Source organism: Vulpes lagopus, chromosome 5 (genome assembly GCF_018345385.1).
Source record: "Vulpes lagopus strain Blue_001 chromosome 5, ASM1834538v1, whole genome shotgun sequence".
Lineage (NCBI taxonomy): Eukaryota > Metazoa > Chordata > Mammalia > Carnivora > Canidae > Vulpes > Vulpes lagopus.
The window spans coordinates 25,668,555-25,682,433 of record NC_054828.1 but is presented as its reverse complement, the minus strand read 5'-3'; the positions used below and the strand labels follow the sequence as shown (position 1 = coordinate 25,682,433).

General features: G+C 44.1%; 1 protein-coding gene across 2 annotated transcripts in view; it reads right to left on the bottom strand.

The window, feature by feature from the left end:
* TBC1D8 (TBC1 domain family member 8) overlaps positions 1-13,879 on the bottom strand; it is a 112,813-nt gene that overhangs the window by 10,515 nt on the left and 88,419 nt on the right. For both annotated transcript variants that reach the window (XM_041756921.1, XM_041756922.1), the window contains exons 12-17: positions 11,850-12,135; positions 10,959-11,088; positions 10,714-10,812; positions 9,967-10,035; positions 3,739-3,979; positions 2,882-2,947 (exon numbers count right to left, since the gene is read on the bottom strand). In XM_041756921.1, the coding sequence (XP_041612855.1) occupies positions 2,882-2,947; positions 3,739-3,979; positions 9,967-10,035; positions 10,714-10,812; positions 10,959-11,088; positions 11,850-12,135 (891 nt within the window). The remainder of the gene's footprint in view (positions 1-2,881; positions 2,948-3,738; positions 3,980-9,966; positions 10,036-10,713; positions 10,813-10,958; positions 11,089-11,849; positions 12,136-13,879) is intronic.

The following is a 13,879-nucleotide window of genomic DNA, read 5'->3' as shown; positions in this document are numbered from 1 at the left end:
ACTGGATCACTTTCTTTCACCATACGCCCACAAAAAAACTCAAAAATGGATTAATGACCTAAATGTGAGGCCTAAAGCCACAAAAATCATTGAAAGGAGAACAGGCAATAATTTCTCTGAGGTCAATCATAGCAACATTTTTCTAGATATGTCTCCTCAGACAAGGGAAACAAAAGCAGAAACAAACAATTGGGACTACATCAAAATAAAAAACTTCTATATAGAGAAGAAATAATCAGCAAAACTAAAAAGCAGTCTATGAAATGGGAGAAGATAATTGCAAATGACATCTGATAAAGGGTTAGAATCCAAAATATATAAAGAACTTAAACTCAACATCCAAAAAATTAATAATAATCCAATTAAAAATGGGCAGAAGACATGAATAGACATTTCTCCAAAGATTTCCAGATGGCCCACAGATATATCAAAAGATGCTCAACATCCCTCATTATCAGGGAAATGTGTATCATCAACACCAGAGTGAGTTATCACCTCAAACCTGTCAGAATAGCTAAAATCAACAACACAAGAAACAACAAATGTTCACAAGGATATGCAGAAAAAGGAAACCTGGTACACTGTTGGTGGTAATGCAAACTGATGCAGCCACTGTACAAAACAGTATGGAGGTTCCTCAAAAAATTAAAAATATAACTACCCTATGATCCAGTAATCGCACTGCTGGGTATTTACCCCCAAAATACAAAAACACTAATTCAAGAGGATACGTGCACCCTATGTTTACTGCAACATTATTCATAATGGCCAAACTATAGAAGCAGTCCAAGTGTGCATCAACTAATGAATGGATAAAGAAGATGTAGTATACACACACATACAATGGGATATTAGTCATAAGAATGAGATCTTGCCATTAGTAACATGGATGGAGCTAGAGAGTATAATGCTGAGCGGAGTTAAGTCAGAGAAAGAAAAATACCATATGCTTTCACTCATACGTGAAATTTAAGAAACAAAACAAATGAGCAAAGGAAAAAAGAAACCAAGAAACAGACTCTCAACTATAGAGAACAAACTGGTGGTTACCAGAGGGAAGGGAGGATGAGTGAAATAGGTGATGGGGATTAAGAGTACACTTAGGAGAAACACTGAGTAATGTATGGAATTGTTGAATCACTGTTGCACACGTGAAACTAGTGTAACACTGTATGAAAATATATAAAAAATAAGAACTCCATCTTTACCATCTTTGCAATTTTTCTATAAATCTAAAATTAACCCCAAATCAAATGTTCATTTAAAAATCAAGAGGAGAGGGTGCCTGGGTGGTTCAGTTGGTTAAGCATCTGCTTTCAGCTCAGGTCATGATCTTAGGGTCCTGGGATACAGCTCCATGTCTGGCTCCCTGCTCAGTGGGGAGTCTGCTTCTCCATCTCCCTCTGCCCTTCCCCACCGCTCATGTGCTCTCTTTCTCTCAATAAATCTCTCAAATAATAAAATCGATATGAAATAATTGAATGAAATAAAATCAATCATGTTCCGTTCAGTAATACTAGATATAGATGATGATTGTGAAGAGTGACGACAATGACAGCAAAGGAATAATTATGCATATCTTCTGTTAGTAGGAAAACATTTGTGAAAAATAAAGGCAAACTAAAGACTAAAACTCACTAATTTAAATTGGCACAAAAGGCAAAGAACTTCACTGATGCTAAGTCATTTGCAGGAAAGTAATAATGAGCCTGTGGGAAGGTGGGGCAAGGTGGCTGCTACAGAATGCTCCCTGGGGACACTGCAGAATAAATGCCAGCTCAATTCAGAAGGTGTACCCAGAAAGCCACAAATGATGTCCAACTTTTTTAAAGATTTTATTTGTTTATTCATCAGAGACAGAGAGAGAGAGAGGCGGAGACACAGACAGAGGGAGAAGCAGGCTCCATTCAGGGAGCCCAATGTGGGACTCGATCCCGGGACTCCAGGATCATGCCCTGGGTGTGAAAGCAGACACTCAACCGCTGAGCCACCCGGGGTGTCCCAATGTCCAACTTTTATAGAGGTGTTGGTTATAACAACCACCAGGATCTCAGGGCCCTAAAAACTTCTTTCCAGGGCACCTGGGTGGCTCAGTAGTTGAGCATCTGCCTCAGGCTCAGGTTGTGATCCCAGGGTCCTGGGATCAAGTCCTGCATCAGCCTCCCCACGGGGAGCCTGCTTCTCCCTCTGCCCATGTCTCTGCCTCTCTCTGTGCATCTTTCATGAATAAATAAATAAAATCTAAACAAGAAAAAATTCAAAAACCACTTCCTTCCTAGTCTCCCTCATTGGGAAGTTTTGTCAGCAGTTCCATCCAACACTGGCACTGGGGATCAGAGACCATTTTGGATTACTAACCCACCTTTATGACTTTCAAAGATCCAAGGACTACCTTAAGATTAATGCCAAGTATAACCTCCTAGGTTTCAAAATAGATTTCTTCGTTCCTGGGTACCACTGCTTAAACTTCAGGGAAGCATCGTCTTACATGCTGGATAAATGAAATGGCCCTTCAAAAGAGTAGGTTTAAATAACCATCTATTAAGGCAACCAGAGTCTGCTTCCCCACACATCCCACAGGCCGGTGGTTCTCAAACTGTGGTCCTTAGAACCAGTGATCCAGAAACTCTGGAACGGCACACCCAGGAGCCTGGTTTTAACAAGCCTTCCAGACAATTCTGATGCATGCTCAAGTTTGGCAATCACTGCCACAGGCCATACGGTACAGTACTGAAAATTTGTTACCAGCAACCCCAAACTAGAAACATCCGTTGACGTAAGTCTAAATGAAATTTAAAAACAGAAAAACTTCAGAGTAGTGCACAAGGCTTACTGGGTCAAAGCAGAACAGAATTGCCATTTTCTTCATAGATTTTCTTACCTGGAGGGATATGAAGTCTGTATAACAGTTTGATTTTCTCATTCATTTCTCCATTATACATCACATCTACAAAAATAAAAAGAAATAAAAAAATATAAAATAAATATATATATGTGTAAATAAATTAAAAAAATAAAAAAATATACCAAATGGTCAAAGTATATTTGCAGTGACACAAACTCACTGTGGGGAGAGAAGTTAGTGCAGGCAATACTTTCACCCAGTACTTTCCCTGCCCCTACCCCCAGACACATTGTGTTTGAAATGAAAATGTAAAGGGTCACTCTTGAGCTGCAAGATAACCTCGTGAATCATTACTAGCCTCGTGCCTTCTGAAAGACTTTAATTGCACGTGCAAGAGTTAGGAACACGTCTCCTGACAGGCCACAGCATACCCTGAGCGCCCGAGAACCAGAGCGACAACCCTGTGTAGGCTGAGAGCTTGGGCCCGTCTCACCCTCCTTCAAAAGGCATAATAAAAGTAGTCCTGAGAGGAGCCCGCAGAGGGGTTTTTAAAATCTCAAAATTGGGGCAGCCCCGGTGGCGCAGCAGTTTAGTGCCGCCTGCAGCCTGAGGTGCGATCCTGGAGACCCAGGATCGAGTCCCACATCAGGCTTCCTGTATGGAGCCTGCTTCTCTCTCTGCCTGTGATTCTGCCTCTCTCTCTCTCTCTCTGTGTGTGTCTCTATGAATAAATAAACAAAATCTTAAAAAAAAATAAAATCTCAAAATTGGGTCAGGCCAGTCCCAAATATGTTTCCATTGTGTGGCTCTGCCTTCCACCGCCCACCTGTCTCATGTTCACAGACTCCCCGTCCCAAATAAAGTCACTGCAGAGGAGACCCACAGAGTCATACCGAGACAGCTCACAAATGATTTGAATTCAATCAGGTGGTCCATGTTGTCATCCAGGAGCCTGAAAGTCCTTTCAGCCAGGATCTCTGTATGGGCCCCACATGTCCACGGTGAGACAAGCTGAAATAAGTGTGCAAACTGCCGGGCGTCTATGCGGTACTGCTCCGCGTAGGGCCTGCTGGGGTCATGGCGTGGGGCCATGGGCCTGGGCTGCTCCCAGTAACAGCTCATCATGTGTTCTCTCTTAAAAGGAGAGGGAGGGAGGGAGGGATCTGTGAAAGATGCTGGCACCTGTGGGGGGCTGCACGCTTACAAGCAAGGTTATGTTGGCCTCCTTTTAGGACTCACTTGACCTCGTACAATATGTATTTGAATAAGCAATATTATATAACATGAACAAATGAAAAAAATTAAAGTACTTACAATCTCATTACTCTAACCAGACACGTAAAAGACCTCCCATGTTATCTTGTGCTTCTTGCCCAATACATACTTTTGACCTCTTTTTCTACAGCTTTTTATTGTAGCAAACTGTACCTAACAAAACCTACCATTTTAAGCATTTTTCAATGTGCAGTTCAGCAATCATAGTTTTAATTCTAGGAGACTTAACTTTTATTCTATTTTCTCATCAAATCCCATCTGAAAATGGGAAAGTGCTAGACATATCTACAGAATACAGGAGAAACCAGTAGCACCGGTTGCCTGTGGGGAGGGAAAGTAGAGGTGGGAACTCACAGTTAGGACCAAGTCTTTTTACTGCAATACTTTCTTAGAGGTTTTGAATTCTGAACCACATGAATATATTAACAATTTAAAAAAAACTGGAAGTAAAAAAAGAGAAAGAGAGGCAGAGATTTCAAGTCTCGTGAATACCCTGACAACTTGAGCAATCAAAACAAAACTGGCCCTTCACTAAGCTTCGCCTCTGTAAGACACATCTTACACATGCCCTAAATCATCTCTTGGGACATCTCAACTCACTGAAATAGTTTCCCAATGACTGCAGGCTTCTGCACAATTCCAGTGTCCTCCACTCATATGGGTGGCACAGAAACAAGTCCGGATGCTGAAATATGTAAGCACAGATCCTTGGAGGAAAACCAAAATGCCATTTATAATTTTACTGTCCTATTTGTTGGCAGGCAGGTTCTTCAAGGAGCCTTCGCAGAATTGTGAAAAATAGCACAAGAACTTTTCAGTGTGAAATAAAGGTCTAATGAATTTCCATTTCTAAAAAGCCAAGATGCACTATGAAATTCCATTGTATCTTTGCACATCCTGTGATGCTAAAGACCCACAGAATCCGAAGAAAACTTATAATAAATAAGCCAAAGACTGATACAACCAGTTTACACAAAATTCTATGGAAAAACAAACCAAAAAAAAAAAAAAAGACCATGGATATAAGCAAGTGATACAAAGAAGAACACAATTAGCTGTACAGTCTTCCACCATGCTAATGGATAAACAAATTTGGATTAAAATAAAATGCACATTTCTACAAGACTAGCAAAATTGTAAAAGATGCATAAGTACTGGGTGGGTGTGGAGTGTAGGAAATGAGCACTCATAGACTCATCAGTGGAACTGAAATTTGAAAACTCAAACACACTTTAGCAATATAGGCTACAGTGTAGTCTGTGCATCCCTAAGGAACCCATACTACAGAAACTGCAGCACGGGTGTCCAGGTAAAGGCACCTCGGCACAGCACAGTTTATAAAGCAGCAGCAAACTGGAAACACAAATCTGTCTCAACAGGTAAATGGTTAAGTAAATTACAGTTCAGCCCTACAATGAAACTGTACGGCTGTTTTGTTTTTTTTTTTAAGATGGATGTATTTATTTATTTATTCATTCATTCATTCATTCATTCATTCATGATAGACAGAGAGAGAGAGAGAGAGAGAGAGAGAGAGAGGCAGAGACACAGGCAGAGGGCAGGCTCCACGCCAGGAGCCCAACGTGGGACTTGATCCCGGGACTCTAGGACCGCACCCTGGGCCAAAGGCAGGCGCTAAACTGCTAAGCCACACAGGGATCCCCTGTATGGCTGTTTTTTCCTCTGTTATGGGAGGGGGAGTGGCACCTGTGGGGGGCTGCACGCTTACAAGCAAGGTTATGTTGGCCTCCTTTTAGGACTCACTTGACCTCATACAATATGTATTTGAATAAGCAATATTATATAAAATATTGGGACTTGATCCCGGGACTCTAGGACCGCACCCTGGGCCAAAGGCAGGCGCTAAACTGCTAAGCCACACAGGGATCCCCTGTATGGCTGTTTTTTCCTCTGTTATGGGAGGGGGAGTGTGTGTCTGAGAGAGACAGTATAAAAGGAAAAAATCAGGAAAGATAGTCACCAATTTGTTAATACAAATTACCAGTACAAGGGTAAGACTGTGGGTGCAGAGAGGATGAGAGCCTTTCATTGTTTGCTTAAGTTTCTTCTTTTGGGGCACCCAGGTGGCCCAGTGGATGAGTGTCTGCCTTTGGCTCAGGTCCTGGGACTGAGTCCTGCATCGGGCTCCCTGCAGGGAGCCTGCTTCTCCCTCTGCCTATGTCTCTGCCTCTCTCTGTGTCTCTCATGAATAAATGAAATCTTAAAAAGTTTTTTTTTTAAATGGTAAGAATAGGTATATTTTGTGATTCTTAATTAAAATTTGAAAATAAAAGCCTTAATGAGAACATAGAAGCAAGTAAAATATCATTAAAGAGACTAAATGCTCTCTAGGGCCTGATAATTTGCCAAAAGTGAATGAATTTAACTGATCATTAATAATAGCACGTTTATGGAAGACATAAGTAACTTGTAGGTCTTCAGCATTTTCAGAAGTATTCTATGATGCCGAGTATGTATTATTACTGTTCACACCTTACTAAGATGAATGATGCTATTTTCTATTTGAGAGAACAGGAGACAGACGTCACAAATCCAAGTTTATGTAATTTGAAAGATTGCTTGACAACACGGATGGACCAGGAGGGCACTATTGCTCCATGAAAAGTCACACAAGAAAAAAGACAAATGCTGGGGCACCTGGGTGGCTCAGTCAATTAAGCGTCTGCCTTTGGCTCAGGTCATGATCCGAAGGTCCTGGGATCAAGTCCTGTATCAGGCTCCCCACTCTCTGGGGAGTCCCTTCTCCCTCTGCCCCTCCTCCTGCTTGTACTCTCTCTGTGTCTCTCTCTCCCCCTCTCAGATAAATAAATCTTAAAAAAAAAAAAAAAAAGGACAAAAACTATATGATCTCATTTATATGTGGAATCTAAAAACAAAACAAAACCCCAAAAGAGATCAGCCTTGTGGCTCCCAAAGGCTGGGACAAGGACGGGGAAACTGGATGAGGTCGCCAGAAGGTACAAACTTCCAGTTATAATCAGCCCTGGGGCAGCAACGTACAACATGACGAGTATAGTTAGTTAACCATTATGTGATGTATTTTTTTTTTTTAAGATTTTATATATTTACTGATGAGAGACATACAGAGAGAGAGGCAGAGACACAGGCAGAGGAAGAAGCAGGCTTCATGCAGGGAGCCCAATGTGGGACTCGATCCGGGACTCCAGGATCATGCCCTGGGCAGAAGGTCGATGCTCAACCGCTGAGCCACCCCAGCATCCCCGCTATGTGATGTATTTGAGAGCTTCTAAGAGAATGGATCCTGAAGTTCTCATCACGAGGAAAAAAAAAAATTTTCTTTGTAGCTATAGGAGATGGATGCTAATTAAACTTACTGTACCAGTCATGACAATAAATATAAGTCATATTGTAGGCTTTAAACCTTCACAGTGCTGTACGTCAGTTATATCAGAAAAGCCGAAAGGAAAAAATTGCATTCAAGCATTAAAAAGATTCTATAAATTACCAAAAAAAATAGATTTTATTAAAGACCAACCACATTGTTCATCCTGAATAGGAAAGACTATGTAACGAAGACAGAGCTAGTTCTTGTTAACACAGAGTGATCGTACCTGTTCATTCCAGGCATAGGGAAGGATGCAGTGAAGTTAAGGAACAGAATCCTTACTAATATTTATAAAACAATGGCAGGGTATCTCTTTCCCTGGAAAAAAAAAGGGGGGGTGCAGCCCAGGTGGTTCATCGGTTTAGCGCCGCCTTCAGCCCAGGGTGTGATCCTGGAGTCCCGGGATCAAGTCCCACATCGGGCTCCCTGCATGGAGCCTGCTTCTCCTTCTGCCTGTGTCTCTGCCTCTCTCTCTCTCTGCCTCTCTCTCTCTCTCATGAATAAAAAAATAAAATCTTAAAAAAAAATGAAATCCTGATTGAAAAAAACAGAAGTGAGGGTGTGTAGGTGGTTCAGTGGTTCAAACATCCAACTCTTGGTTTTGGCTCAGGTCATGATCTCAGGGTCGTGAGATCAAGTCCCACACTCAACATGGAACCTGCTTGAGATTCTTTCCCTCTCCCTCTCCTGTTCTGTTCTGTTCCTCCCCCCTACTCACACTTGTTCCATCTCTCTCAAATAAATAAAATATATATAAAAAAAAAGACGAGGAGTGTGTGTAAACCCAACTAGAGAGCATTCATTATACCCCACAATCCTGAGGCAAGTATTACAATGCATGGAGTCAGACTGTGAAAGCAAAGGAAATTCAGAGCAGACCAAGAGGATGGAGAGAAGGGAGAGTCTGGCAGGCCTCTCACATGGGGCAGGTGTGGACTCTGGGCCTGGAAGGAAAGTACCAGAGTGAGTACATACAGCAGGCTCTTCGGGTTGTATAATGGAATCAGACACCATGATTGTGATGCTGTTTTACTGGAATTTCCTTTGGAAGTGTATCTTTAAAATGATAATTGTATTTGTAGTTTTTAAGCTTCTATTTATAGTTAGTCCTACATAAATAAGAGAGTTGTAAAGCTAACTACAAATAAAATTTTATTAAGTATGATGATACTATTCCTAGGAACCATATCATTCCTAGGAACCATATCATTCCTAGGAAAGACGGAAATAGGAAAATAGTTAGCTCTATCTTCCTTAAATACTCTTTGTATTAAAGATGAACATGGTTAGTACTTAATGAATTTTATTTTTATTAGTTTAAAGCAATCTTTTAAATTCTATAAATTCAGATTTGTGACTTATTCTCTCAAACTGAGAACAGTAAGCCCTAAATAAATGAAATACTTTTCATGCTGAACACATCTGTCTACCTGTCTCTGTGTTTGTAATACTCCCCATTTTTCCTCCTTGAAAATCAAAGAGAGGTGGGGGTTTCTGACACCAGTAACATTTGACTTCTTATTTTCTCTTCGTGCAACAGAGGAAACTACCAAAGCCAAGAGGTGTTACAGAAGACACAGGACTAAGCAGTCCTCAACATACATCCTGCTTATTGAGCACGAGGGGTGCCAGGACTCTACTAAAGCCAATGGCCATTTCAGTGACTTCAGGGGGAAATGTGCCACAACAGATGCGCGCCAGGGTCAGACAACCTCTAGTGCTCTGCTTAGAAGTCCTGGAAGTGCTGCTTATTACTAGTTCCCAGAGTTTGGCAGTCTGAGTTCAGAAGGGACAGCGGCTCAGAGTCCTCACCAGGAAGAGCTCTAGAAGCCAGACTCTGGACTTGCTTTCTGCAACTGTTCCTTCCCCTCTTCACTGCCAGGGTATCAGGAGTGGGCCAGTGTGCCTGCCTCCCTTCCCCATTTTCATGTTTCAAGCAAGGATAGTCCTAGCAGAGCATTTGAGAATTTTCTTTGCTGGGTATTGTAAGTAGCAAGACCTGGGAATCCACCTAAATATCCAAATATGAGAAATATGGGTTAGTATATTTAGTATTACCAATATGATAGCTTATAAGGTTATTTTAAAATGAGTCAGACCACGTGGCAGCATGGAAAAGTGTTGATAAGAACGTTGAGGGAAAACAAGTTAAAATAGCACATGTACCAGCCAAATATAAAAACACGTCTACATGTATTATGAGTGGGATGACGAGTCATCCATCACCAAGTAGAGGAGGTGGGAACATCGGTAATGGTTGGTGTTGCACCTGCGAGGGCCTGGGAGCTCTGTGCAGAGCCCTGAAGATCTGGTTGGCAGCACCGAGGGCCCTCAGCAGAGCACAGCTCTGGTGTGTGAGCTCCCACCACCGCCGCCACCCAACAGGTGCGAAGCTGACCCATCCAGCCTTCTCCCGCCCCGGCAGGCTGACCACATGGGCTCAGGCCTGTCACTCCCTCCTCTTCCCAGAGTTTCCTACCTTGAACAGGTCATAGAGTTCCTCCATGTCTTCAGGAAGGATGGAGACTTCCGGAATAACAACGCGGAGCTTGAGGAAAAAACGAACAGCAGTGGAGTGAATTCTCCGCCTGCACCAGGGAGGATCAGAGGGCACGGGGGAGCTGTTCCTGCTCGTCAGGGACACCAAGCGTGGAGTCCTGTCTACCAGAGCAGTCTGTTCCTTTCTGACGCCACCACCCATTAGGGATACTTTCTCAAGACCCTCAGCCATTCCAATCCACAGATCAGCACCTCAGGACAGACGTGTAAGCCCTGATGGAAGTCAAACTCTAGCCAAGACGCAGCTTGGCAGGAAGTTCCTCCTGAACAACCACTATTACTGCAGGCCTTCTGTGCTATGCATTTTCTGTATCATACCTCACGTAATCCCACATGCTGGGTATTAGCATCCTCATTTTACAACTGGGGAAACTGAGGCTCACAGTGGCTACATTGTTCACAATCTGTCTGACTCTAAAACCCCTGTTTCTACACCAGGTCTCCATGCAGGACAGGAGTAGGCATTCTTTATTTTTTTAAAAATTTATTTATTTTTAGTAATCTTTATACCCAATGTGGGGCTCAAACTTAGGACCCGAAGGATCAGGAGTCACATGCTCTTCTCACGGAACTAACCAGACACCCTAAAAGCTGACATTCTTACAAGACCAACAGGAACAGAGCCCAGGTTAGTACCGGACTGCCATTCTGACAAGCCATGACTCACCACGTTCTGCTTTGTGGTGTCTTCGTGGCCCTGGAGAACCCTGATCCTGTGCTTACAGCGCAGGTGCTCAATCTGTTCCACAGACTGGTCTCCAAACTTCTGCAGAGAAACAAGGACTCACTCGGGCACAGAATCCCTTTTTGCATACAGAGGAAAGTAGCAGCAGGAGGGAACCTCCCTCAAAATCCATCTGTGAACAAGTTTCCAAGAGGTTGAGGGGGGGGAATGGGGCCGGGCCCAGTTACCTCATAGGAGTCCCGGATCAGGTCGGCAATGTCAGTCACAGGGTAGGGCTCCTGGTCATCAGAGAAGAAGGCATGATGGCTGCCGACTGGGGGTCCAGGGCTGTCTTCATTCTTAATGTGATCTAGAAACCTGAGCACACAACCCACCACTGAAGTACTGGTTTCCCCTCACCTGAGCACCCACCACACCCACTACCTTCACAGGGGCCATGGGACACATCAGAGCACTTTCAGACACAGCTCATTTGTCTCCAAACACTGGGAGGAAGTCAAGACGGCAACCACTGTGGTCCTTTAGAGAAAAGGAGACATCCCCTAAAGCTAGACTTGTTGATCTGGGGTCCATGGGTAGCTCTGCAGGGATCTGGGACTCTCTGCTGAAGTAAATACAAAGTTCTGTGCATATGTGCCATGGTAAGCTTCCACCATATTCCAGAAGGGAAACTTCCATCTGTCTTTCAACTTGCCCTCAACTCCAAGAGCTGAGGCCTCGTGGGGCTTTTCTGTGATGGCAACACACCAGTCCCTACACAGTAAGTATCTGAAACCTCCAGCTGGCCACCTGAGACCACCATTTCCCAGTGCCTGCCCGCCCCACTCAAGGCCACCATGAGTGTGTATCTCCTCACAGAAAAGCACGGACAAACTGCTCTCCCCTGTATCCTCTCTCACTTGCTGGGGAGGAGCCAGAAACACGGCGCTCTTCACCACACACGCAGGCAACACCGCCACCTGCCTGGCTGGCTCTGGGGGGACCATGACATGACAAGTGGCCCAGTGAAAGGGAAAACTGCACAGTGACAGGCCTGCTGGGCACCTGCTGCGTCTACCTGTTGTCTATTTTGCAAAGCCCACGATGGCCCTCCTCACCTCCCCCTTTCATGAGCCCACCTGCTGAGGACCATGAGGGCCTGGCCATCGTCCTTGCTGCTGCAAAGGCCCTGGGCGTTGGCTTCCAGCACGGCCAGCCCTAGCTGGAAAATGGCTTTGATTCCATCGTAGAAGAAGCAATCCACAACGCTCACCGCGCTCTCCAGAGGCATAATGCTGAGGAACAGAGTCAGGAACCAGGAGAGAGAGATGGACGCAAGGGCTGAGAGGTCGTTCATGTGCTCCGCCAGCTCGGGGAGGTGCTCCTTGATGAGCTCCTCAAAGACTGACTGGTCCACCTGGGCCCCTGGAAAATACAGGCCACGGAGACTTGGTTGGGGAGGGATTCAAGCTTTCTAAAGTTAGCCTGAAACTGAAACTGAGGTGAATAGAACAATGAACAAGGAGTTCAGAAGAGGACTCGCACTAAACTGATGTTTGACACTGCCTAGAGTAATTCAGGGGGGAAAGGATACTATTTTCAAAAATTAATTCTTAGTTGGGGCACCTGGGTAGTTCGGTGGTTGAACATTTGCCTTCAGCTTGGGGCGTGCGGGATGGAGTTCCACATCGGGCTCCCCACAGCTATGTCTCTGCCTCTCTCTGTGTCTCTCTCATGAATAAATAAATAAAATCTTAAAAAAAAATAATGCTCAAATGAACACCTGAGTGGGGGCAGGGGAAACCTCAAGTCCTACTTCACATCATATAAGGAAATGCATTTGAAGTGTGTCATAGGCCTAAATATAAAAGCTAATACTACAAAGCTTCTACAGAAAAATACAGAAGACAACATTTCTTAGGACACAAAAAGCACTAGCCACAGCAAAAATTATAAATAGGACTTCATGAAAATCAAAGACTGGTATTCACCAAAAAACATTAATAAAATAATAATGCAAACTTCACACTCAGAAAATACAAAGGTCTTGTATTCAAAATAACAGCCCACGCAACTTAGTGGTCAGTAACCAATTTTTTCTTCAAATAGGCAAAAGATGTGAACAGCCACATCAAAAGAGACAATAAACAAAGGGGCCAAGAAGCACAGAAACATATAATCAATATCACTAATCAAATAAATGCCAGTTAAAACCACCATGATAGATCCCTCCCTACCCACCAGAATGGCAAAAATTAAAAAGACCATTCTGAAGGCAAACAGAGACGTGCAGCAGCTAGATCTCCTACATCGCTGGCATGAGATCCGTGCTTGCACTATGCCTGCTTTGAAAAACTGATAGTTTCTTATAAAATCAAATCCATCTCTCCTATGACCTAGTGATTCTACTCCTGGGTACTCAAGAAAACAGATAATCTTTATTCAGAGAGACTTACACAGGAATGTGTTCTGCAACTTCACTTATAATAAGACACTGGCAACAACGCAACCTCTACCAACAATAGGTGGTCGGATAAACACATCGTGGTATGAGGGTTCGGTGAAGTGCTGCTCGGCGAGAAGGAGCCAAGAACTGACACACCAGCAACCTCATGTGGGGCGCGGGAAGCCAGACACAAGAGTATGATCTCGATGATTACACGGATACCAAGCTCAAGAACAGGCCACGCTACCCTGTGCTGATAGAAATCAGTACAGGGGGTTGCCTGTGGCAGGGAAAGGGGCAGAAGGGATCTCTGGGGGTCATGGCCGTGCTCCACCCCGTGTTGGGGTGGTGGTCACACAGGTGGACATGGTACCATGGACATTCTGCCGGTCACAAGGGACTGTGAGGTGTCCCAATTGATGGTGGACTTGGCAACTTGCATCATGAGCCTGAGGCTCCGATGATTCCGTGCTACTACGGTGGGCAAGGTTAAACTGCCTCCCACAGCATAAAGCTGAAAGGGAAGCAGGCTCATTACTCAGGCACATGGAGGGAACCAGGGAAGACAGTCTCAAGCATACCAAAAGGCCACCGAAAGGCCACCAAAGGCACCAAGTGACCGCATCCTTCCCAGCCACCACCCCCCCTTATTCCCAGTGGTCATCACACTCCCTCAGCTCTTTGGACCCCAGTCTTCAGAAGGGTGTTCTTCCTACCTTGCCC